General features: G+C 39.8%; 1 protein-coding gene across 1 annotated transcript; it reads left to right on the forward strand.

Moving 5' to 3' along the window:
* The first annotated feature begins 7,371 nt into the window (after positions 1-7,371).
* On the forward strand, positions 7,372-26,069 carry LOC134227854 (dehydrogenase/reductase SDR family member 7-like). Its single transcript, XM_062709538.1, has 6 exons — positions 7,372-8,122; positions 8,219-8,368; positions 24,712-25,067; positions 25,244-25,357; positions 25,485-25,651; positions 25,710-26,069. The coding sequence occupies exons 1-6, from the start codon at positions 7,996-7,998 to the stop codon at positions 25,762-25,764; spliced, it is 969 nt and encodes a 322-aa protein (XP_062565522.1). The 5' UTR covers positions 7,372-7,995; the 3' UTR covers positions 25,765-26,069.
* Positions 26,070-26,341: the final 272 nt, after the last annotated feature.

Below are 26,341 nucleotides of genomic sequence, written 5' to 3' on the forward strand. Positions count from 1 at the left end.
TTGTTTTTGACAATGGCCTCTCGATGTTCTGCTTTCTGCTGAGACTGCTGATACGGGCGTCATCGTTGTGCCCGCTCCCCGAGAAAATTTAATTGAACTGAGGATTGGAGTCGAGTCCGTAAGTTGCACGATTTTGATGTCTGTGCTTGCGATGCACATACACGATTGGTTGGTTTACCGATTTTTCAGTGCCTAGTAAAATTCAATTTTTCAATAGTTTAGCAGCTTGAATGCATTTTTTCGATAGTTGAGCAAAATCTTAAAGAGTTCGTCGATCGATTAACACCAAAATCTTCAGTTCGATCAAAGGTAATTGCCTATTTTCGGGGATTAAACCACCCGACTTTGACGTTAATTTACAATGTTATGAAAACTCATATGTGAATATGTACGTTATGTGGAAGATATTGATTTGGAAAATGTATTGGAGGTAACCACTTTCCCTTCGATGGGACTCGAACCCATGACCCTACAGTACGCTAGTCTGGTGCTTTAACCAACTAAGCTACGAAGGACCTCCGTCGGCCTTCGCAACCTAGCGGCTACTGAACGAGCTCGAGATTCCCAAATCCCAAGTAACAATTTCAAGGCTTCATGGATTTATTTAAGTTTTTTGACGGTTTTATCGCTGCTTTGTTCAATGCTGCAAGATTAGCTTTGTTTGAAGACTTATAGCTATCTCCAAAACCATAATAAAACGTCTAATAAAACCACAAATGTCAACAGCTTCATAAACTTATGAGTGGGCTAATGATTATCTTGAAGACTCCAATAAAACCAATTCTGAAAACTGTAATAAAACCGGATATTTTGGTCATATACTTGTCTTACGCATAACCTCCATAAAACTTAGTGTTTTTTTTTTATAGATTTATGATGGGATTATACAAGAACATAATGTTTATGTTGAACTTCATGCACTATGGCGAACCGAATGACCAAAAACAAATGTTTCTAACATAATGTTTATGCTACAAGTTTCTCGAAAACATAAACAAAGAAAACAATAAATAGGGGAAATGTCTCGATCTCCATCTCACTGAACATATTTTCATCTCATTATGAAACAAAGAAATACGGCACCAATTTCGACGCTTCCTTTTGTAAACATGCGTGCTCACTACTGAGAAAAATTACAAAAATTAGAAGCAAATCAAATACCTTTTCATTGCATTGTTTTTGATGAGAAGAACATCCCTCAATGAATACGTAAACTGTGAAAATTCGACATTCGCATATTTGAAATTTTGTTGTTTATTGACAATAAAATCCATAGGTCAAATCCCACTCCTGAGAATGGAATAGGGAGTGAGTGCTAGTAATGGACCCCTTAACGACGGAAACTTACTTCAATCGCTTCGCTAGGGTAAGACTCATGACGAATTGCCATTCTGCAGCACTAGATGATAAGCAACAGGTATCAGCATCGCGTTTTGTAGCCAGGTTGCCTATTATGGCCACCCCCGGGTCCATAATACGCAACATCGGGTTTGTTTACATACGTATTATGGTTCCCTCATTTGATTTACATGTTCCATTTCCACATGTTCCTGTTGCCTATTATGGACCCCCCAACTAACATTTAATGTCAATGTAAATGTTATTTCAACTCGTCTATACGGCTTCAAGCTGAATATGTGTGCTATACATATGATCAAGAACTTCTATTCAATGCTTTTACCAGCAAATCTGGCGAATCTATTCAGCTGTTTTTGACGTGTCTGCACAACTACTTTACAGCATGTTACACAGTTTTTTCTCAATCTTTACTAAACCATTTAGTAATATAATTTGCTTCAATGGCGCTTATTCAGATTTTTTGAATCTGTTAAATAAGTTTTATACAGCCACTGAATTCAATTTGATTAAATATTATTTGAGAGGAGAGTAAATTTGGGGAGTTTATTCAATGTTTTTTTTTGTGAAAACACAAATATCAATTTTGTTCCTACCTAGATTCGAACTCCTGATCTCCTGATTCAATGGCCGCTGCTCTGTCATCACCGTCACTTTGACATATGTAAATAACAAAGAAAATTATGGATGTGCTTCTTCGCATACCCTATAGGTTGTTTTACTAACGCTATTTTCAGATTCATGCTGTATAAACGTTAGAAAGAGGCCTACATGCTGCTTTCAGCACATAAGCTTAAAAATTATGCTTTCAGCATTATTTCAACCATTATTCAAACATCTATCAGCATGTTCTGTTGGCTAACTTTTATCCATCATCAATCGCTGAAATTGTTTTTAGGCAACATTTTCTCGACCTGTATAGATGCTACTTTGCTGCTAATCGTTTAACAGTAGCCGTCAACAGAAATATCGCTCCTAAATGGCTTGTTTTCTTACGCTATCTGCTACCATTAATGACAGCGCTTTGTCAGTTGCTATAAGAGCAGGTGAATATCTTTGTAGCTGCATTACAGAAATCAATAGCTACTACACAGCTCCGGCAACAAAAATCAAATGTAAACATAGCGGTTTTGACGTTCCATACTGATATGCTATTAAAAGAAGCAGTAATAGGTTTACTTAAACGTTGTGTAATCTTCAAAGGTACAGAAGTTGCCTAAAAGCTTCGTTAGTTCATTTATAGCGCCATTAGGGTAAATGATGTATCTTGGACAAGCGCAGGACATTCATTAGAAAATATATCGAGATTGAATAGTATAAACCAATTGAAAACCACTAGGTTCATCCAAATACATAACCTATGATTAGTCTTGTGTCTCCATTACCCAATTTTTGAGTAAATTACGTTTACTAGGTGGAAACTGTGATATACTGCGAACTGAAATATTTTCTTTTTGGACATCAAATATATAATTTCGACATGGAAAATGAATATATTTTGGACAGAGTAATTTTCTCCTTATTTAAAAATGGCCACCTACAGATCTCAATGGGATGACTTACCTACACGTACCCACATTCATTTAAATGCATTTATTTGTTTAACTGACATAAATTAAACCAGAAATTAACATTGTTTCGCAATCTTATCGATATCATTGAAAACAGCCTGAAAGTTGGCAATTAATGGTTCATCCATGTACTGTACATGGGGTGACCAATAAATGTCTGATGCATTAAAACATAACTTCATTTTGGTCACTCCTTTTTCATCCGTCTCAAGTTCATGTTAAGCGATTGGAATATGTTAGTATCTCAATTACAATCAAACTTTGGCCGCAGGACCTCAAGATTGCCGTTTGAACCAATTTAAACGTGTTTCAGGTGCATGTTACGAAGAGTCCTATAATGCATGTTCTCCTGCATACTGACGTCCAGCAGGCACTTTGGTAGAAAGCTTTACATTTTAGATAATTTTAACGATAAATAATAGTTGATTTGTGAATTCTCATCAGGAGCCGCTAGAGTTGAGGTAAAAGTATGCAATGATCATACTTTCGATAAAAAAAATTCCTACACATTATCTAAAATTGATCGAAGAAGCTCAGGCTTGTCCAAAATATGTACATGTCCAAAATATATCATTTACCCTACGCTATGTTGTTAGTGCTATAACAACAGCAAAAACGTTTTCATTGTGAATGCTACTCACCGTAATATGGGAAGTTGCTAATAAGCAACTCAGTTACATACATGAGCTCTTAACCGATAAGCTTTGTTGCTAAATCAGACAGAGCTGTTTTATGACTATATGAAAGCTGCATAAACGATAAAAGATTAAATATATTCGGCACACTGACTAGCTGATAGATATTTGGGTAATAGTCGAGTTGAAGTTTAAGGGATTATTTGCGGAGGCTTTTCTTTTATTCAGCATTGGCTGCTTTTATTCAAATATTATACAGCCAAAGGCTAGAAGTTGAAGCTTTTAGCACCAAAAATGTTAGTTGGGCCCTCTCTTCTGTGCTAGTAATGGACCCTTTAGTGCGTTTACTTTTATAAATTAGTTAATATAATTAAATTTCAGTCTCCCAGTGCAAACAAATTGTATGGAACTACTATCCTGATAAGTGAAGCAACTTTATCCTATGGAAGTTTGCAGAAAATTGTAGATTCAAGCGTAAACTCTTGGGTTTTGTTCAGGGGGTCCATTATACGCACGGGGTCCATTACTAGCACTCACTCCCTAGATAATGAAAATCGAGTAGAGAATATGTCATTTTATTTCCGTTAAATTAGTATTAATACGAACATGCAACAAATGGTGCGATAACCAATATTTGAGATGTTCTACTGCCGCTGTTGGAAGCATAACTTCAGTTCTCGCTTAACTTTTCAAAAGGACCTAAGTAACATTTTTTTTCATAAATTAATTTGAATAGCGCAATCAACAAGAAAACACGAAAGAAATTGGTTGCAGTATTCAAATTAATTCATGAAAAAATATTACATAGGTCCTTTTGAAAAATTAAGCGAGAATTGCAATTATTGTGGACTCCGGTAACGCATAATCAGAAACAGAAACTGTTTTATCTGATGCTTATACTGCCCTTCTACGCATTTGATGAAAAATCTCAAACTCGAGTCAATTTGTCCCACTGAAAAAATGAAGTTGTCGTTTGATGATAATACAAAAAGTTTACAAATGCAGTAATCCGTGTTATGGTCAGGAAAAGTGTTGCCTACTCTCATTACATTCTAAAAATATTGTTCAATTAGCAGATCCAATCGATTTTAGAAATTAGTGGGACAAACCGACGCTATTTTTTTTTCATCTTAGGTAACATGGGACAGTTATGCGTAGAACGGCAGTGTATAGTTATTAAAAGTTCGAATTAGAAATTATCGCCGTTAATTTGATTGAAGTACCATAAGTTACTTGGAGTCTACGTATCGAACTTGGTTCCTCTCTCCATCTTCTCACAGTACTTTTATTGCATTCATTTTCCTTGTACAATGAATTAATTAGCAATTTCTAGCAAGTACTTGTTACACTTGAAAAATACGCAAAACTGTATTTTGACCATCACAACTACCCACGGTGTAGTAGCAGCCATTATGATAGTAGAGAATTGATTTCATATCGGCAATTTTTTTTGCTATATTCACTACCATATGTAGCAACCACCGCATTTCAGAATGATTTGTAAATCTAGGAGCACGAGAAATTTTTCGGTGCGAATCGAAATGCCACAAGTAAAAAAAAAACAGTATATTGCTTAAATATTTGCTCAAATTTAGTTTCAGTAAATCGCGGTATTGCGACGGCGCATTTAAATAAACTGCTTTTCTTACCTGGTTTCACCAGAAATTCGAAGGCGCATCAAATTTGTATGCACGCGAGCGAATTCTGGAGCATCCAATTTCCGATGATTCCATATTATTTTACATCCATATCCATGAATGTTGTTTTTTATCCTTCCATTGAATGTTGTTTTTTTTCATTCTTCCATTCCTACGATTTTCCTTTTTCTCCAGTTTAATAACAAAAGAGAAATTCCCTTTTTTGACAGCGGTTTTATGGCAGCTTTATTAACAACCTCGAGCTTGCTTTGAAGACGTTCTCAAGAGTGGTCCACTTGGTCATAACATAATCTTGTAGTGGTCTTCAAGAGGTTGTCATGTAGATCTTAGTTTTATTGCTAGTCTTCAAAATTTGCTCTCCAAAACTGCTAATGGAGTATGATAAAACTCAAAATGTTACTTGGGATTGGACGCATAGTCAAATCACTCGCAATCCATTTCTCAAGCCAAGCTTGACGACCGACTGGCAAATAGCTTACACAACCTCACTTGATCAGTACCGTTGCTGATGAAGAATGTGTATAGCCGCCAGACATTCTAAATACTCACGCTCCTCTAATGTGGACGTGTACAATACACATGTGGAAGTATTGGCTTGAGAAATGGATTGCGAGTGATTTGACTATGCGTCCAATTTGGGAATCTCGAGCTCGTTCAGTAGCCGCTAGGTTGCGAAGGCCGACGGAGGTCCTTCGTAGCTTAGTTGGTTAAAGCACCAGTCTAGCGTACTGTAGGGTCATGGGTTCGAGTCCCATCGAAGGGAAAGTGGTTACCTCCAATACATTTTCCAAATCAATATCTTCCACATAACGTACATATTCACATATGAGTTTTCATAACATTGTAAATTAACGTCCAAGTCGGGTGGTTTAATCCCCGAAAATAGGCAATTACCTTTGATTGAACTGAACTTGAGTTGCGTGCTCTTGCCTACGCAATGCGGTCGGGTCTGAGCTTGACGACCGACTGGCAAATAGCTTACACAACCTCACTTGATCAGTACCGTTGCTGATGAAGAATGTGTATAGCCGGCAGACATTCTAAATACTCACGCTCCTCTAATGTGGACGTATACAATACACATGTGGAAGTATTGGCTTGAGAAATGGATTCGAGTGATTTGACTATGCGCCCAATTTGGGAATCTCGAGCTCGTTCAGTAGCCGCTAGATTGCGAAGGCCGACGGAGGTCCTTCGTAGCTTAGTTGGTTAAAGCACCAGTCTAGCGTACTGTAGGGTCATGGGTTCGAGTCCCATCGAAGGGAAAGTGGTTACCTCCAATACATTTTTTAAATCAATATCTTCCACATAACGTACATATTTATATATGAGTTTTCATAACATTGTAAATCAAAATCTTTAAAATCGGTTGAAAGACGGCTGAGTCATTACCCCATACTTCCTGACCACTTTTCGTGACGGTCTCAGATTTGAAACTGCAGAATGACCCCCCTATGTTCCGGAAAGACGTAATCCTACGTCAAAAAACACGGTTGAATACTTAAATAAACTTTGAGTAACAAAAAAAGCTTTTTTGCAGCTGTAGATTTCAAGTCCTGAACTCAAGGATAGTTTGGATGGCCTATGACTTCCAAGGAAGATTAAAAATAGTTTATTATACATCAAGGTAGCTCTACGGGTACGTTTGAAGAAGAATCTTATTTTGAAACAGTACAATCCGCTGCCAATATACCTAATTTTTTCCCTTACTCCGCCGTGTTCATGACGTTGTAGGTTGTCGTAAGGCCTTGACCAGCCATGCTTGATAGTTTTCCCCGATAGGGGAGTTAATTTCAAGCAATTTTGCTGAAAACAGTATTCACTTTTATCCATCGTACGAATACACATTTTTCTGTTGTGGTCATATATGACTCGTGGGCCAGAAGGGATTAAGAAACAGAATAGTAAAAATGTAAATACGAATATTTGAATTAATTTATTAATGCATATTAATAAGTTCAGAAATGGATAAAGAGGCAGTCGACACTGTTCGCGGATAAAGCGACTCCACCCATACCATATCAATCCACCGGTAACGCGTGCACGACTACATTCCACACTGGGCACGAGGTACACCCAACAGGTAGTTTAGAAAATAAGTAACATGCACTGAGACTGAGTAATCAACGCACTCGATATTGCCATTCGGCGTGATTTCTCACCAAGCAATCATCCCAACTATTAAACCGGAGTTTAGTTCAACTCTCTGAGCCTCTCTCTAGCGCAACGTGCGTGCGTTGTTTAGAGTGAGCTTAGCTCTGAAGCGCAGCCTTTTGCTGGCGCAGTTGCATTTGCATTTCCGAAGAAAGTGATATCACACAGTGGGTTTGCGCGTACACAAAACTGTGCCATAAATTCATCATCAAACAACAACCACAACAAAAAAAAGTGCTGGCCTAAGCAGTTTCGTTCAATTCCGATTACGATTCGATGTTCAATTCAAGCGTTGGAGAAGTTTGATGCGGTATAGTCACACATACGCATCGACTAGGTATAATATTTAAGTCGGCGCAGACATTTTCATTGTTGATACGGCGAGGCGATTGTATAGTCAGCTCACAGCTCGGCTGTCGACTCAGCCAACGCGTATTGTCGTCGTTTTGGGTCAGTGGGAACGGCGACGTGTTGTCGTCTACTTCGCATCATCTCATCGTTCGTCGCGGTAGTGTGTTTTTATCGTATGGTTGCTGCTGGAATTTTTCCGAATCATATCAGATTAGTGCGGGGCGTGTGCCTTAGTTTGCCGTGCAGCAGCGGTGTGACACCTTTCTGAAAATGGCATTCTTCTTCAATTTTGTGGCCATCTGCACGATCCTATACTTCCTGGTACGACTCATACTGTGGCTGGTGCTTGATTCGGACATTGAACTTTTCGTGAAGTCCAAATTAGGCAAACCCATTTGTAAGTATCCACATAACTGTCTGCCACCTTATATTGGGGGTTCTCCCCATGCGCTCGCGCCAACGCATTAATAATGGGGGAGTTCCTACATTTTAGCATCACTAAGAGGAAAAGTCGTATGGATCACCGGGGCATCCAGTGGTATTGGCCGTGATCTGGCCACAGCGCTAGCGAAGAACGGCGTACGGCTGTGTTTATCAGCTCGCAACATTTCGGAGCTGCTTAAAGTTAAGCAAGATTGTATAGGTAGGTGCGCTCCTCTCGATGATTTCACCTGATACTGCACAGTGGCCAGACTTCAAACGAAATCAGGACAAAACCAAGTAAAGTGTAGCTTTAGTAAGTTAAAAATGCACGATGTTTGTAATTGTTATTTGTTAGCGAAACGTGAATCTGGTTGTTGAACCTTTCGTCAGGTCAGGAAAACTCGATGTGCATTTTCATAGCATGTGAAAGAATTGATTCGAAACATTATTTTGGTGATAACTGATGTTCACACATTTTCCTTGTTGCCCAGTAACTATCTGGTTTATAGGGCTTAAACAATTAACCATTGTTTATTGAACGATATTTCGACATAAGTGAAAAATTAGCTGAATGCTAAAATTCACAAAAATCAAAAAAAAAATGCTAAAATTCTCATAAATCAATGAATATGCACCAAGTAGATTGATTGGATGTTGCAGCTCGTTCGAGAACTCCCTTGTGGATCAAATTTAGGATCTGCTAATAAAACAGTAAGTTTTCTGAACCGTCCTTGAGTTCAGATTGTACAAAATTCTAGATCCTACAAGGTAAAGTGAGCCTTTCACTCTGTTGTCAAACAGTTTTAGATCATTGACCATCATGTTCTGCTTTGAAGACACGTTCAAGCCCTTCCAATCGATAAGGAACGCGTTTATATAGCGAGTTTCTATCTCTGATCCATGTTAACCATCACACGAGCTCGAGTAAAATGTTATCATCCACACGACCAAAAAAAATTGCATGGTCATGATCAAGGGTCAGTTTTTCAACTTTAATATGATTAACGTGCATAGTAAATACTCCGGTGATAATGATAGCAGCGCAATTCGCGCGCAACTCTATCGTGAGTATGGAAGGTGCTCAAAACCTGAGGCAAATATTTTAAATTTCCCATCATATTGGACATGACGAATTGAAATGAGTTTTACAGGAGATAATCATTGACCTGTCGCGAAAGCATGCTGTGGATTTTATTATCAGTGATTCAAGCTGCATCAATATTTGAAAAATGTTCAATTTGCTTGAATACGATGTTACGTTTGGTCTGCTTTGAAATATGTTATGGTACCCATAGAGGAAAAATCCTCCGCTTCAAGGCACTCGTTCAAGAAAAGACCTTGAGAGATAGTAAGCCCACTAGCTCAGACCATGTAATGAGCTCACAATCAAACATTGAACATTGTGAAGTAACCAACTGCGATCGAATTGCATGAAACGCACTCTATGCTCATCAAGCAAGTCAATTTGTTTTTTTAGCAAAGTGAACGGAACAAGTCCAGTGAATGGTGTTACAAGAAGTGACAGTGCAGTGAACCAACCACAGTCGATGAGTGCAGTGCGCAGGAGTAACGCAGAAGAAGACAGGGTCTTCGAAGGAGTAGCGAATGCAACCATCCCAGTTGCTGACAACTTTATTCTGGAAGTTCCGCCACCGATGTCGAATCAACCACCAGGAATGATTGCTATTCGCAAGTTCATTCCAAGCATGTGACGGTGAGGGCGGAGGACAACTGAATTCAAATCGGCGAAGCTGTTCGCCACCACCTCTCTACCGTTCGAGAGATCGTGCAGCCTGGAACCATCCAGAAAGTGATGCGCAAGGACTGGAAGCAAGAATAAGACAGACGCAGGACAGGGAGCAGAGTATTCGAGAGGAGTACTGCAGAATGCGGGACGAACTGGATCGTCTCATTCGTCGAGAACATCCCCGACCGGTGCGAGAAGAAGAAAGAAGAATGCAGAAGGCTGTGCATAACTGGCTATTCAAGTTCCGAGGAGCTAAAGACGCAGCATTGCTCAACGTTTTCCTTGATCGAGTTGAAACAATTGCAAGGTCAGAGGGCATGAGTAATGCGACCCTGCTTAGGTCTATCAAGCATTTTCTGCAGGAGTACGCAATCGACTGGTATGCTCAAGCCACTACACAGCGACTGTTACGCACGTGGAATGGCTTCAAGCGGCAGATCCGGAGAAAATTTGCCTAGTGGCTATTCGCAGATTCTTCGTCTGGAGGCAAGCTTCAGGTTCCAAGGAAGAGAGGAATCGTTCGCGAAATACTTTCGCGACATTTCTGCGATTTTTCGCTTTGTAGAACCGCCCATTCCAGAGGAAGAAAAGTTTTTTCTAGTGAAGAAGAATATGAACGAGAACTATGCAGCCATAGTAACAGCAGCAAGGCCGCATTAACTCGAAGAAATGGTTGAAGTATGTACCGGATACGACGAAACACAAATGCTTTTGAACAGACAGCGTCGAATTCCCATTCCGCACAGTGCACTACTGGAGCCAAATTTTGCCACACCGGTGACCGCAAACAGGGCGATGATACTTCCGCAATAACAACAACCACATCGTTACAACAGAGTTCACGCGGTGTAAGTTGAAGATAACATTCCACGATGGGAGGCAGAGGAAGATGAAGCTCGTGATAACTAGCAGCATGACATCGACGATCTCGTAGACCAGGTGAATGCGTTGAAACTGAACCTGGAGAAGAACACTTGGCGTTCGAGCAACACGGCTCGAAACTAGGAGCAACCGAGTTTAGCAGACAGGATTTGTTGGCCCGGAGAAGTTCTCCAGCAGGTCGGAAATGCAGAACAACCCAGAACGCACCTACGGAGGCAGCAATTCATGCAGTATCGGCAGCCACAGTAGCTACTAGATCGCTCTCAAAGAACGCAGAACTGCCAAGCGCACCGAGAAATTCCAAAAATCGAAACATCATTAGACCACGTTCCTCAGCAAAGCCATCGATGGCATCCGGAACAAGCCAGACGAGAGGAAATCCATTACAAGGATCAGCGAGAAATTCCGCGCAACCAACGTAGTTTGACACCATTGTTTGCTGGCACTGCGACGAAGACGGTCACAGGTTCATGGATTGCCCAAAACCGCAAGGAATTCTGTTCTGCTACCGATGCGGACGAAAAGGCTACTCACTCCGTAGCTGCATCCCGTGTCGAGCAGATGCGGAAAACGGTCAAGCGAGGAACCGACAATAGAGAGGAACAGTTATCCGCAACCCTTCGGACACCCCTCCAAAATTCCAGAACCTAGACTCAATTATCGTCATTCCCATGACTCCCATGACCCATCATGACTCTATTATCGTCATGCAGTCGTAACAGTACTAGGCGACGAACTAACGGCGCTACTAGTTAGCGGAGCAAACTGTTCCTTGCTTGGAGAAAGTTGGTCGGCCTGGCGGAGAAAGGAACAACTATAGGCGGAATAAAAACAGCGGATGGTACGAGGCATGCTATCTCCAATTTCGTACACCTTCCGATCGAGTACAATAACCGCAACAAGGTTTTACCAGTGCTGTTGGTACCCTCTATTCCGGACTGTATCATCCTTGGAATGGACTTCTGGGACATATGTGGTGTTAAAGCGATATACTGCAAGGAAGCGGATAAAGAGGAATCAAGTATTGGAGTGCAAAACGAGATGAGACAGCTGTCATCACAACAGAGAATGCAACTGGAGCATACGAGACTGTACGAACATCGCATCGATGTCGGGAACGCACCACCACGTAAGCAGAGGCATTATCCCATGCCACCGTGCGTTCTACAGGAGGTAAATAAGGAGATCGACCGAATGATAACGATCGATGTTATTGAGGAGGCACAGTTTTCCCCGTGGAATAACCCGTTGGTTACGGTCAAGAAGAAGATCGTGTCTGCCTGTATGCCCGGCATCTCAACTCCGTCATGGTGAACGAAGGTTACCCCATTCCGCAGATCGCAGCAATCCCCAACAATCTCCGAAGCAGCAAATACATTTCGTCCGTGGATCTGAAAGATGCTTTCTGGCAGCTACCACTCCATCCTGGCTCGAGACAATTGACGGCGTTCACGGTTCCATCCCACGGATACTTCCAGCTCAAGGTTCAGTTTTCCATCCAGACTTCAAGGAAGGAAGTGCAACGGTGCTTAGGAGAATGTAACTGGTACCGACGCTTCATTTCCTACTTTTCGGAGCTAGCGGCACCACTCACAAACCTGACATCAATAAAATTCGTTTCTCAAGCTTAAAGCAGCTCTGGTCTCAGCGCCGGTGCTAGCCATGCCAAACTACTCCAAACCGTTCGCAATAGCGTGCGATGCCAGTGACACTACCATCGGGGCGGTTCTGACGCAGGAGATCAACGGTGAAGAGTATCCGATTAGTTACTTCTCGCAAAAGCTGTCAACGTCGGAGCGAAAATAATCCGTCACGGAGCGGGAGTGTTACGGCGGTGATACGAGCAATCGAAAAATTTCGTGCATACGGGAAAGGGATCAAGTTCATCGTGTACTGCGACCATGCAGCGCAGCGCTTAGCTACCTCAAATCAATGAAAAATTCAACAGCCTCGATGAGCCGATGGTTACTGCGGCTAAACGCGTTTGACTTCGAGATCCGTTATCGGACTAGCCCGATGCGCACTCGAGAATAGTATCCGAAGCTTTATTCACAGTGGATCAAGTGCTGGATCTTTGGTACAAAAATCTGGTGGATATAGTAAACAGTGAAGGAGACAAGTTTCCAGATTTCCATATCGCCAATGACACCCTGTTCAAGAACTGTCGTTGCAAGGATGAAGTCGGAGCAGTATACCACAAATGGAAACACGGCCCCCGCCACCCCGCTAAATCCGGCCCAGCGTGGCCCATCTACAAAAAGGGCGATAAGCTGGATTGTAGCAACTACCACGCAATCACATTGCTGAACGCCGCCTACAAGGTACTCTCCCAAATTTTATGCCATCGGCTAGCACCAATTGCAAGGGAGTTCGTGGGGCAGTACTAGGCGGGATTTATGGGTGAACGCTCTACCACAGACCAGGTGTTCGCCATACGTCAGGTATTGCAGAAATGCCGCGAATACAACGTGCCCACACATCATCTATTTATCGACTTCAAAGCCACATATGATACAATCGATCGGGACCAGCTATGGCAGCTAATGCACGAGCACGGATTTCCGGACACGGTTGATCAAAGCGACGATGGATCGGGTGATGTGCGTAGTTAGAGTTTCAGGGGCATTCTCGAGTCCTTCGAAACGCGCAGAGGGTAATGGCGAGGTGATGGTCGTTCATGTCTGTTATTCAACATCGCTTTGGAAGGGGTAATACGAAGGGCAGGGATCGACACGAGTGGTACGATTTTCTCGAAGTCTATCCAGTTATTTGGTTTCGCCGACGACATAGGTATTATGGCACGTAACTTTGAGAGGATGGACGATACTCGTGGAGAACCAAAGCGCACTGGGAGTTTTTGAAAGGGAAGTGCTGCGTACCATCTATGGTGGGGTGCAGATGGCGGACGATACGTGGAGGAGCCGAATGAATCACGAGTTACATCAGATGTTGGGAGAACCATCCATTGTTCGCACCGCGAACATCTGAAGACTGCAGTGGGCCGGGCACGTAGCCAGAATGTCGGACAGTAATCCGGTGAAAATGGTTCTCGACAACGATCCGACGGGAACAAGAAGGTGAGGTGCACAGCGGGCAAGGTGGATCGATCAGGTGGAGCACGATTTGCGGAACCTCCGCAGACTGCGTGGTTGGCGACGTGCAGCCCTGGACCGAGCTGAACGGAGAAGACTTTTATGTACAGCACAGGCCACTCCGGCCTTAGTCTGGTGATAAATAAATAACGATAGGGGTTAGGACGCCAAGTGTTTTTAAATTGTCTTGTTCGATATCATGAAAAGTGTTGATTGATTGCGCGTATTGGTTTGTTCGAGGCATAATCATACCGGCAGAAAGTATAAAAAAACATGTTGTCGGGAGCGTAGCAGAGTCAATAACTCCGGAACGTAGTTTCTCTGCAATCGTTGCCTGATGAGTATTTTGCTTCAAGTGACTTCATTTGTATAGGAAGCGACAACACTCTTAGTACAGCCGTTGGCTCACAGAATGTTCGTAAAATTGGCAAAACTTAGTAATTTTTCTTGAAAATCCGCCAAATTACTGTAAAACTGAAAAGGTTATGAAAACATCCTCTGAAACCTACTACCTAACAGTGTTATATGCCAATCGACTTAAAGACACAGTTTTCTGAATCTGAACTAGGTATTACCCGTTTGAGCAATAACTGAGCAATGCGACAGCATCTGACGAGGAATCAGTTTTTTACTTTTTAAAATTGATCAAATCGGTCATTGTGTTCCGGATTTATGGCCAAATTCCTGTTTTTTTTCTGCATGGGGATAAAAGTTCTATATATTGTAGGATAGAGATGAGCTCAATTGAAATTAAATCTAATTTGTGATCAGCGATAGTTATAAACTACTCAAATCTGTTCAGATATTCCTAGCAGTGCAATCTGAGTACAGACTCTATACTCCATTGCACAGTGACGTCACGCACGACTTTTGACAGGTACTGGTCCTGTTGTTTACAGACGATTTTATTTTAACTTTGAAATACTTCTATCATTCTTTGAATTTTCTGATCGATAATTACCTAAACTTATCGATAATTACCAATATTTGAATGCGGAATGTACGGAATGTCTTCAACATCGTGAAATATGCAGATATAATTTGAATCAAAAAAATTCTAAGTCCGAAACGTAAACAACAGGACCAGTACCTGTCAAATAGTGAGGTTAGGTTTGCCGCGCGCAATGACCTATTAAAAAGTTATCGAAAACTGAGATGTGTGACCTTCGATAGTCATCACGATGCTCGTGTGGGAGAGGACGAGAGAGATGGAATCTGAGCAGAGAGCCTTTGAGCAGCACGTTCGAGAGGTGTCAGTTTTAAGATGGATGTTGATAGAAATGGAAGTGATTGTGATCAGTGGTTAAAAAATTAGAAAAAAAAGAAGAAAAACAATAAGAAGAAAATAAATAAAAAATAAAAAGAAAAGTGCAATTGTTATGTGTTTTATTGGGAAGAGGCTCCGACAATGGCGATAGTCGGTAGAACGGTAAGTCCGTATACATATATTATTTTTATGTTATTGCTTGTTCGGTTTGATTTGCTCTATTAAAATAATGATGCGTATGTAATCGAAGGCGAAATGGATCACACAAACAAAAATGATGCATATGTGAGAGTTTTTGATTACGTTTACGTTACGTTTACGCGGTTTACGCATATGGACCACAACTGTCATCAGGTGAAAGAGGGCTGTTAAAGACTTATAGTTTAATGTGTTTAATGCAGGGCTATCAAAGAATTATTTACAACTGTACACATGTACAAAAAATCATATTATTTTAAATGATGTATATCTTATAATGCTTCAATATCACTGTATCGCAACATTGAATGCATATGAATTACCACTAGAAGATGGAATTGGAAAACGTTAATATCAGCGAGTAGAGTATTTTGTTCAATGTCTTACGATTATAATGATTGCTTTGTTTCATGGAGCCTGGTAATCTTTTCCAATGAAGATATGGAAGAGGTCAGCAGTTGTCCTGATAAGGATTAGAACGTGTAAGTTATAGCGAGTGGAGTAAATAGTTGATGTAAAATAAGATAAACCTAAAATATCGCAAACATTTATCCAATTTTGATGTACAATTGGTGGTGGCCTAACCAATGACTTATAAACCAAGATCAGCTGTTGCAGTGATTGTAGTTGGAAGCTGTGTACAACGAGTTACAATACCCAAGTTGATGCGTATTTTTATGAATGCGTTTGATTACAGTGAATGACAGAATAAAATCCAATATCCGAGTTGGTTGGTGCGCTTCTGAGAGGATGTTTATTCCGGGTGATCCTATAGAAACAATTTTAATTTGGTGTGATAAGATTTGTACCTGACTGCATAGAAAATATAAGATGTGATATTGCGTATAGAATTGGTAAATGTAATCATGACTGCATTTGTGTAGAGCTGGAAGGTTTAACTAAGATGAACTGAGAATATTTCTAACATTTTCCCGATTGTGAACAATGCGTAAGTTCTACTCATGACTAGAGGCCTGAATGAACAAGATCAGCTGTTGCCATGTGAATAATATTAGAAAGTGTAAACTGATATGAACTGAGAATAATGTTAGATTTTTTTCTGGTTTTGATGCAAGATTGAATTTTGAGAGCCTGGTAAGTTCTACTCAGGACTGCATGAACAGAATCAGCTGTTGCCATGTGAATAGTGTTAGGAATGGAGTAAATGTGAACAATTGTTGTATTTGAACACGTTTGAAAAGAGTGGAATATTTGAAGAAATCCAATCTCCGAGTGGGTTGGTGCGTCTCTGAGTGGACGTTTGATCTAGGTGGATCCCATGGAAGAAAATCCAATCTCCTAGTGGGTTGGTGCGTCTCTGAAAAGACGTTTGATCCGGGTGGATCACATGAAAGAAACTGCAATCTCCGAATAGGTTGCTGCGTCTCTGAGAGGACGTTTGATTCATTAATTTCCCATAGAAAGACGTATAATCTCAGAATTATAAGCTCTGTTTATGACTGCATGTATAATATCAGCTGTTGCCATGTGTATAGTGTTAGAAAATGTAAACTGAGATGAACTGAGAATATTGTTGGAATTTTTCTGGTTTTGATGCAAGATTGAATTTCGAGAGCCTGGTAAGTTCTACTCATGACTGCATGAACAAGATCAGCTGTTGCCATGTGACTAGTGTTAGAAAGTGTAAACTGATATGAACTGAGAATATTGTTGGATTTTTTTCTGGTTTTGATGCAAGATTGAATTTCGAGAGCCTGGTAAGTTCTTCTCATGACTGCATGAACAAGATCAGCTGTTGCCATGTGAATAGTGTTAGAAAGTGTAAACTGATATGAACTGAGAATATTGTTGGAATTTTTCTGGTTTTGATGCAAGATTGAATTTCGAGAGCCTGGTAAGTTCTTCTCATGACTGCATGAACAAGATCAGCTGTTGCCATGTGAATAGTGTTAGAAAGTGTAAACTGATATGAACTGAGAATATTGTTGGAATTTTTCTGGTTTTGATGCAAGATTGAATTTCGAGAGCCTGGTAAGTTCTTCTCATGACTGCATGAACAAGATCAGCTGTTGCCATGTGAATAGTGTTAGAAAGTGTAAACTGATATGAACTGAGAATATTGTTGGAATTTTTCTGGTTTTGATGCAAGATTGAATTTCGAGAGCCTGGTAAGTTCTACTCATGACTGCATGAACAAGATCAGCTGTTACCATGTGACTAGTGTTTTTTTTTTTTTTTATTCGTATATATTTATTTGGTAGGCACTCTGTGTTCTTAACCGCTACTGTGCCGTGATCTACTGTGGTACTCTGCTGTACAGAGTCCACACAGAATCTATTTTTAGATGTCCATAATTCGTTATTGTTGTCGTTACCAGTCCATATCATCGTGAGTCCATTGTGTTCATTTGTCCATGTGGTGAATCCAGTGATCGTTGCTTTGTTCGGTTGCCATTAATCGAAGAACGTTGGAGGAATGCCTCCGAGAAGAACAGTTTTGTCAGTCGTCATCAGGCAGCCGTTTCGGTGAGGCGCGTTCCCCAAAACGCCACCGTACGGACTGCGCTTCTGGCAACTGACAAGGGTTTGGTGGAGGGGCTGGGAATCGAACCCATGACCATTCGCTTATGAGGCGAACGTGTAGCCAACTACGCTACGGGACCCCCAAATGTGACTAGTGTTAGAAAGTGTAAACTGATATGAACTGAGAATATTGTTGGAATTTTTCTGGTTTTGATGCAAGATTGAATTTCGAGAGCCTGGTAAGTTCTTCTCATGACTGCATGAACAAGATCAGCTGTTGCCATGTGAATAGTGTTAGAAAGTGTAAACTGATATGAACTGAGAATATTGTTGGAATTTTTCTGGTTTTGATGCAAGATTGAATTTCGAGAGCCTGGTAAGTTCTACTCATGACTGCATGAACAAGATCAGCTGTTGCCATGTGACTAGTGTTAGAAAGTGTAAACTGATATGAACTGAGAATATTGTTGGATTTTTTTCTGGTTTTGATGCAAGATTGAATTTCGAGAGCCTGGTAAGTTCTTCTCATGACTGCATGAACAAGATCAGCTGTTGCCATGTGAATAGTGTTAGAAAGTGTAAACTGATATGAACTGAGAATATTGTTGGAATTTTTCTGGTTTTGATGCAAGATTGAATTTCGAGAGCCTGGTAAGTTCTACTCATGACTGCATGAACAAGATCAGCTGTTACCATGTGACTACACTACTAAAAATCCACACATATTTATTGGCAAAAATCCATAGATTTAACTTATGATGTATATCAGCGCACACATAACCATTCTCCACGCGAACTACTTATAAAAAATATATCCAAATAAATTTTATGTGTGGTCTCGAATTAGCAATTATTTAATTTATGTGTGGTTCTACATCGATTATATTAGGGTGGAGCTATTGCAAAAATCTATAACGGCCACACATATATCTTATATAGATATTTTTGGCAGTGTAGTGTTAGAAAGTGTAAACTGATATGGACTGAAAAAATTGTTGGAATTTTTCTGGTTTTGATGCAAGATTGAATTTCGAGAGCCTGGTAAGTTCTACTCATGACTGCATGAACAAGATCAGCTGTTGCCATGTGACTAGTGTTAGAAAGTGTAAACTGATATGAACTGAGAATATTGTTGGAATTTTTCTGGTTTTGATGCAAGATTGAATTTCGAGAGCCTGGTAAGTTCTTCTCATGACTGCATGAACAAGATCAGCTGTTGCCATGTGAATAGTGTTAGAAAGTGTAAACTGATATGAACTGAGAATATTGTTGGAATTTTTCTGGTTTTGATGCAAGATTGAATTTCGAGAGCCTGGTAAGTTCTTTTCATGACTGCATGAACAAGATCAGCTGTTGCCATGTGAATAGTGTTAGAAAGTGTAAACTGATATGAACTGAGAATATTGTTGGAATTTTTCTGGTTTTGATGCAAGATTGAATTTCGAGAGCCTGGTAAGTTCTTCTCATGACTGCATGAACAAGATCAGCTGTTGCCATGTGAATAGTGTTAGAAAGTGTAAACTGATATGAACTGAGAATATTGTTGGAATTTTTCTGGTTTTGATGCAAGATTGAATTTCGAGAGCCTGGTAAGTTCTTTTCATGACTGCATGAACAAGATCAGCTGTTGCCATGTGAATAGTGTTAGAAAGTGTAAACTGATATGAACTGAGAATATTGTTGGAATTTTTCTGGTTTTGATGCAAGATTGAATTTCGAGAGCCTGGTAAGTTCTACTCATGACTGCATGAACAAGATCAGCTGTTACCATGTGACTAGTGTTAGAAAGTGTAAACTGATATGAACTGAAAAAATTGTTGGAATTTTTCTGGTTTTGATGCAAGATTGAATTTCTAGAGCCTGGTAAGTTCTACTCATGACTGCATGAACAAGATCAGCTGTTGCCATGTGACTAGTGTTAGAAAGTGTACACTGATATGAACTGAGAATATTGTTGGATTTTTTTCTGGTTTTGATGCAAGATTGAATTTCGAGAGCCTGGTAAGTTCTGCTCATGACTGCATGAACAAGATCAGCTGTTGCCATGTGAATAGTGTTAGAAAGTGTAAACTGATATGAACTGAGAATATTGTTGGAATTTTTCTGGTTTTGATGCAAGATTGAATTTCGAGAGCCTGGTAAGTTCTTTTCATGACTGCATGAACAAGATCAGCTGTTGCCATGTGAATAGTGTTAGAAAGTGTAAACTGATATGAACTGAGAATATTGTTGGAATTTTTCTGGTTTTGATGCAAGATTGAATTTCGAGAGCCTGGTAAGTTCTACTCATGACTGCATGAACAAGATCAGCTGTTGCCATGTGAATAGTGTTAGAAAGTGTAAACTGATATGAACTGAGAATATTGTTGGAATTTTTCTGGTTTTGATGCAAGATTGAATTTCGAGAGCCTGGTAAGTTCTTCTCATGACTGCATGAACAAGATCAGCTGTTACCATGTGACTAGTGTTAGAAAGTGTAAACTGATATGAACTGAAAAAATTGTTGGAATTTTTCTGGTTTTGATGCAAGATTGAATTTCTAGAGCCTGGTAAGTTCTACTCATGACTGCATGAACAAGATCAGCTGTTGCCATGTGACTAGTGTTAGAAAGTGTACACTGATATGAACTGAGAATATGTTAGAAAGTGTAAACTGATATGAACTGAGAATATTGTTGGAATTTTTCTGGTTTTGATGCAAGATTGAATTTCGAGAGCCTGGTAAGTTCTTTTCATGACTGCATGAACAAGATCAGCTGTTGCCATGTGAATAGTGTTAGAAAGTGTAAACTGATATGAACTGAGAATATTGTTGGAATTTTTCTGGTTTTGATGCAAGATTGAATTTCGAGAGCCTGGTAAGTTCTTCTCATGACTGCATGAACAAGATCAGCTGTTGCCATGTGAATAGTGTTAGAAAGTGTAAACTGATATGAACTGAGAATATTGTTGGAATTTTTCTGGTTTTGATGCAAGATTGAATTTCGAGAGCCTGGTAAGTTCTTCTCATGACTGCATGAACAAGATCAGCTGTTGCCATGTGAATAGTGTTAGAAAGTGTAAACTGATATGAACTGAGAATATTGTTGGAATTTTTCTGGTTTTGATGCAAGATTGAATTTCGAGAGCCTGGTAAGTTCTTTTCATGACTGCATGAACAAGATCAGCTGTTGCCATGTGAATAGTGTTAGAAAGTGTAAACTGATATGAACTGAGAATATTGTTGGAATTTTTCTGGTTTTGATGCAAGATTGAATTTCGAGAGCCTGGTAAGTTCTTCTCATGACTGCATGAACAAGATCAGCTGTTGCCATGTGAATAGTGTTAGAAAGTGTAAACTGATATGAACTGAGAATATTGTTGGAATTTTTCTGGTTTTGATGCAAGATTGAATTTCGAGAGCCTGGTAAGTTCTTTTCATGACTGCATGAACAAGATCAGCTGTTGCCATGTGAATAGTGTTAGAAAGTGTAAACTGATATGAACTGAGAATATTGTTGGAATTTTTCTGGTTTTGATGCAAGATTGAATTTCGAGAGCCTGGTAAGTTCTGCTCATGACTGCATGAACAAGATCAGCTGTTACCATGTGACTAGTGTTAGAAAGTGTAAACTGATATGAACTGAAAAAATTGTTGGAATTTTTCTGGTTTTGATGCAAGATTGAATTTCTAGAGCCTGGTAAGTTCTACTCATGACTGCATGAACAAGATCAGCTGTTGCCATGTGACTAGTGTTAGAAAGTGTACACTGATATGAACTGAGAATATTGTTGGATTTTTTTCTGGTTTTGATGCAAGATTGAATTTCGAGAGCCTGGTAAGTTCTGCTCATGACTGCATGAACAAGATCAGCTGTTGCCATGTGAATAGTGTTAGAAAGTGTAAACTGATATGAACTGAGAATATTGTTGGAATTTTTCTGGTTTTGATGCAAGATTGAATTTCGAGAGCCTGGTAAGTTCTACTCATGACTGCATGAACAAGATCAGCTGTTACCATGTGACTAGTGTTAGAAAGTGTAAACTGATATGAACTGAAAAATTGTTGGAATTTTTCTGGTTTTGATGCAAGATTGATTTTCTAGAGCCTGGTAAGTTCTACCCATGACTGCATGAACAAGATCAGCTGTTGCCATGTGACTAGTGTTAGAAAGTGTACACTGATATGAACTGAGAATATTGTTGGATTTTTTCTGGTTTTGATGCAAGATTGAATTTCGAGAGCCTGGTAAGTTCTACTCATGACTGCATGAACAAGATCAGCTGTTGCCATGTGAATAGTGTTAGAAAGTGTAAACTGATATGAACTGAGAATATTGTTGGAATTTTTCTGGTTTTGATGCAAGATTGAATTTCGAGAGCCTGGTAAGTTCTTTTCATGACTGCATGAACAAGATCAGCTGTTGCCATGTGAATAGTGTTAGAAAGTGTAAACTGATATGAACTGAGAATATTGTTGGAATTTTTCTGGTTTTGATGCAAGATTGAATTTCGAGAGCCTGGTAAGTTCTACTCATGACTGCATGAACAAGATCAGCTGTTGCCATGTGAATAGTGTTAGAAAGTGTAAACTGATATGAACTGAGAATATTGTTGGAATTTTTCTGGTTTTGATGCAAGATTGAATTTCGAGAGCCTGGTAAGTTCTTCTCATGACTGCATGAACAAGATCAGCTGTTACCATGTGACTAGTGTTAGAAAGTGTAAACTGATATGAACTGAAAAAATTGTTGGAATTTTTCTGGTTTTGATGCAAGATTGAATTTCTAGAGCCTGGTAAGTTCTACTCATGACTGCATGAACAAGATCAGCTGTTGCCATGTGACTAGTGTTAGAAAGTGTACACTGATATGAACTGAGAATATGTTAGAAAGTGTAAACTGATATGAACTGAGGATATTGTTGGAATTTTTCTGGTTTTGATGCAAGATTGAATTTCGAGAGCCTGGTAAGTTCTTTTCATGACTGCATGAACAAGATCAGCTGTTGCCATGTGAATAGTGTTAGAAAGTGTAAACTGATATGAACTGAGAATATTGTTGGAATTTTTCTGGTTTTGATGCAAGATTGAATTTCGAGAGCCTGGTAAGTTCTTCTCATGACTGCATGAACAAGATCAGCTGTTGCCATGTGAATAGTGTTAGAAAGTGTAAACTGATATGAACTGAGAATATTGTTGGAATTTTTCTGGTTTTGATGCAAGATTGAATTTCGAGAGCCTGGTAAGTTCTTCTCATGACTGCATGAACAAGATCAGCTGTTGCCATGTGAATAGTGTTAGAAAGTGTAAACTGATATGAACTGAGAATATTGTTGGAATTTTTCTGGTTTTGATGCAAGATTGAATTTCGAGAGCCTGGTAAGTTCTTTTCATGACTGCATGAACAAGATCAGCTGTTGCCATGTGAATAGTGTTAGAAAGTGTAAACTGATATGAACTGAGAATATTGTTGGAATTTTTCTGGTTTTGATGCAAGATTGAATTTCGAGAGCCTGGTAAGTTCTTCTCATGACTGCATGAACAAGATCAGCTGTTGCCATGTGAATAGTGTTAGAAAGTGTAAACTGATATGAACTGAGAATATTGTTGGAATTTTTCTGGTTTTGATGCAAGATTGAATTTCGAGAGCCTGGTAAGTTCTTTTCATGACTGCATGAACAAGATCAGCTGTTGCCATGTGAATAGTGTTAGAAAGTGTAAACTGATATGAACTGAGAATATTGTTGGATATTTTCTGATTTTGATGCAAGACTGAATTTTTAGAGCCTGGTAAGTTCTACTCATGACTGCATGAACAAGATCAGCTGTTGCCATGTGACTAGTGTTAGAAAGTGTACACTGATATGAACTGAGAATATTGTTGGATTTTTTTCTGGTTTTGATGCAAGATTGAATTTCGAGAGCCTGGTAAGTTCTGCTCATGACTGCATGAACAAGATCAGCTGTTGCCATGTGACTAGTGTTAGAAAGTGTACACTGATATGAACTGAGAATATTGTTGGATTTTTTTCTGGTTTTGATGCAAGATTGAATTTCGAGAGCCTGGTAAGTTCTGCTCATGACTGCATGAACAAGATCAGCTGTTGCCATGTGAATAGTGTTAGAAAGTGTAAACTGATATGAACTGAGAATATTGTTGGAATTTTTCTGGTTTTGATGCAAGATTGAATTTCGAGAGCCTGGTAAGTTCTACTCATGACTGCATGAACAAGATCAGCTGTTACCATGTGACTAGTGTTAGAAAGTGTAAACTGATATGAACTGAAAAAATTGTTGGAATTTTTCTGGTTTTGATGCAAGATTGAATTTCGAGAGCCTGGTAAGTTCTACTCATGACTGCATGAACAAGATCAGCTGTTGCCATGTGACTAGTGTTAGAAAGTGTAAACTGATATGAACTGAGAATATTGTTGGAATTTTTCTGGTTTTGATGCAAGATTGAATTACGAGAGCCTGGTAAGTTCTACTCATGACTGCATGAACAAGATCAGCTGTTGCCGTGTGAATAGTGTTAGGAATGGAGTAAATGTGAACAATTGTTGTATTGAACACGTTTGAAAAGAGTGGAATATTTAAAGAAATCCAATCTCCGAGTGGGTTGGTGCGTCTCTGAGTGGACGTTTGATCTAGGTGGATCCCATGGAAGAAAATCCAATCTCCGAGTGGGTTGGTGCGTCTCTGAAAAGACGTTTGATCCGGGTGGATCACATGAAAGAAACTGCAATCTCCGAATAGGTTGCTGCGTCTCTGAGAGGACGTTTGATTCATTAATTTCCCATATATATGACAATTATAGCTTTGTAAAAGGTTTTGTCCTGACTTCGGTCACTGTGCCCTTTGAGAAAACATTAGTTACCCCATGTTTTTATCCCTTATTTCTCAACGAACAACAGCGCAATCCAATGGATCCCTCGATCCGAACGATGTGTACGTCCTGCAGATGGACATGCTGGACGTAAACCATCACAATGACTACTTCAACATGGTGATAGACCACTTCAAGACGCTGGACATCCTGGTGAATAACGCCGGACGCTCGCAGCGTGCCGAATGGAACAACATCAACGTCAAGGTGGACCGAGAGCTGTTCGAGCTGGACGTGTTCGCGGTGGTGCACCTGTCGCGCATTGCTCTGAACTTTTTCATTCGCAACTCGATCAAAGGCCATTTGGCCGTCACGAGCAGCACGGCCGGTTTGATAGGGGCGCCCAACTCGGCGAGCTACACCGGCGCAAAGCATGCCCTCCATGTAGGTTGTTGTTTGTTATTGGCAGAAGAAAAGATAACGACGCAGCTATCTCTGACGTAGCGGTAATTGTTTATCGCTTCTGTATTTGCCTTTTTCATTAGTATTTTGTAATTAGATAATTAGTTTACGTCTCTACCCAATACCTCAGGTGATCGCATTCTCTCGTTTGCTTTTAGGGATATTTCGAGACGCTTAGGAATGAACCGTTCGAAGTGAACGTGACGATATTCTGTCCCGGTCCAACTGCTACCAATTTCCTACAAGAAGCATTCACCGATACGCCTGGTGCAGTAAGTACTTAAATTATTCAATGAGTGACTTATTGTTTTTTTCTTTAATGAAATAATACAATATTGAGACAAACAATAGCTGAGCCTATTTCTGGTAATATTTTATTATCTATTCTCTACATTTAAGAAATACAATCAAGCGGTCCGTCCTGAAGACAAGCGCATGACGAGTGAAAGGTGCGGCTACCTCTATGCAGTAGCATTGGCAAACAAAACACATCTCAGCTGGGTTGGCGCCTTCCCCATTAATCTGATATTATACATTGGATGTTACTATCCAAACGTGAAAAGATTGTAAGCATAACTTTCGGTGCTAGCGAACCCACCGAACCATAATCGTTTTTATTTGCAGGTTACTGAAAATTGTCGGCATGCGACGTCTGCGACAAGTGCGAGATAGTCAATAGACGCAGTTCTATCTCCCGTCAACGGTTTCAGCCATCGATGCATATTCCATACCAGATCACCGTTGCACTTTGTTAGCGCAAAAGAAAACCACGTTAGTTGCTAATTAACGTCTCACTTGGCAAAGACGAATGATAAATCAAAGCACTCGAAAGACGCGTAGCACAATTCGATTTATTTATTAGCGCTAATTAGCAAGTTTAATTTAATAGGGGAAAAGACGCCTTTGGCAGGTTTTGTTCTATTATTGTCAGGGGGGTTTTGTCGACCAAATTTTATGAAATTTGGCCACAATATTCTTTAATATGCAAAGAATGTTAAGCCAGATTTGAGCATAGTCAGTCATAAAAAACCCCTGCCAATAATAGAACAAAACCTGCCAAAGCCGTCATTCCCCCTACTAGTAGTGCGCAGTTTGTTCTAATTTATTTTCTCTTTAAGCATGCCATAGTCGTAGAATGCATTTTGTTTTTTTTTGCTTGTTATTGATCTGAGTAGATATGTATGTAAATGGAAATTTGTTCTAATTCACATAATAAAATAACTTTTGAAATTATATTTATCGCTCATGCTAACTCT

This window comes from Armigeres subalbatus, chromosome 3 (genome assembly GCF_024139115.2).
Source record: "Armigeres subalbatus isolate Guangzhou_Male chromosome 3, GZ_Asu_2, whole genome shotgun sequence".
NCBI classification, from domain to species: Eukaryota; Metazoa; Arthropoda; class Insecta; order Diptera; family Culicidae; genus Armigeres; species Armigeres subalbatus.

Excerpts from the sequence above, each read along its gene's own strand:
- LOC134227854 (XM_062709538.1), top strand. The coding sequence starts at position 7,996 with ATGGCATTCTTCTTCAATTTTGTGGCCATCTGCACGATCCTATACTTC. Across the intron at positions 25,068-25,243 it reads GCGCAAAGCATGCCCTCCAT|GGATATTTCGAGACGCTTAG; the intron begins GTAGGTTGTTGT and ends GTTTGCTTTTAG. Across the intron at positions 25,358-25,484 it reads TCACCGATACGCCTGGTGCA|AAATACAATCAAGCGGTCCG; the intron begins GTAAGTACTTAA and ends TCTACATTTAAG.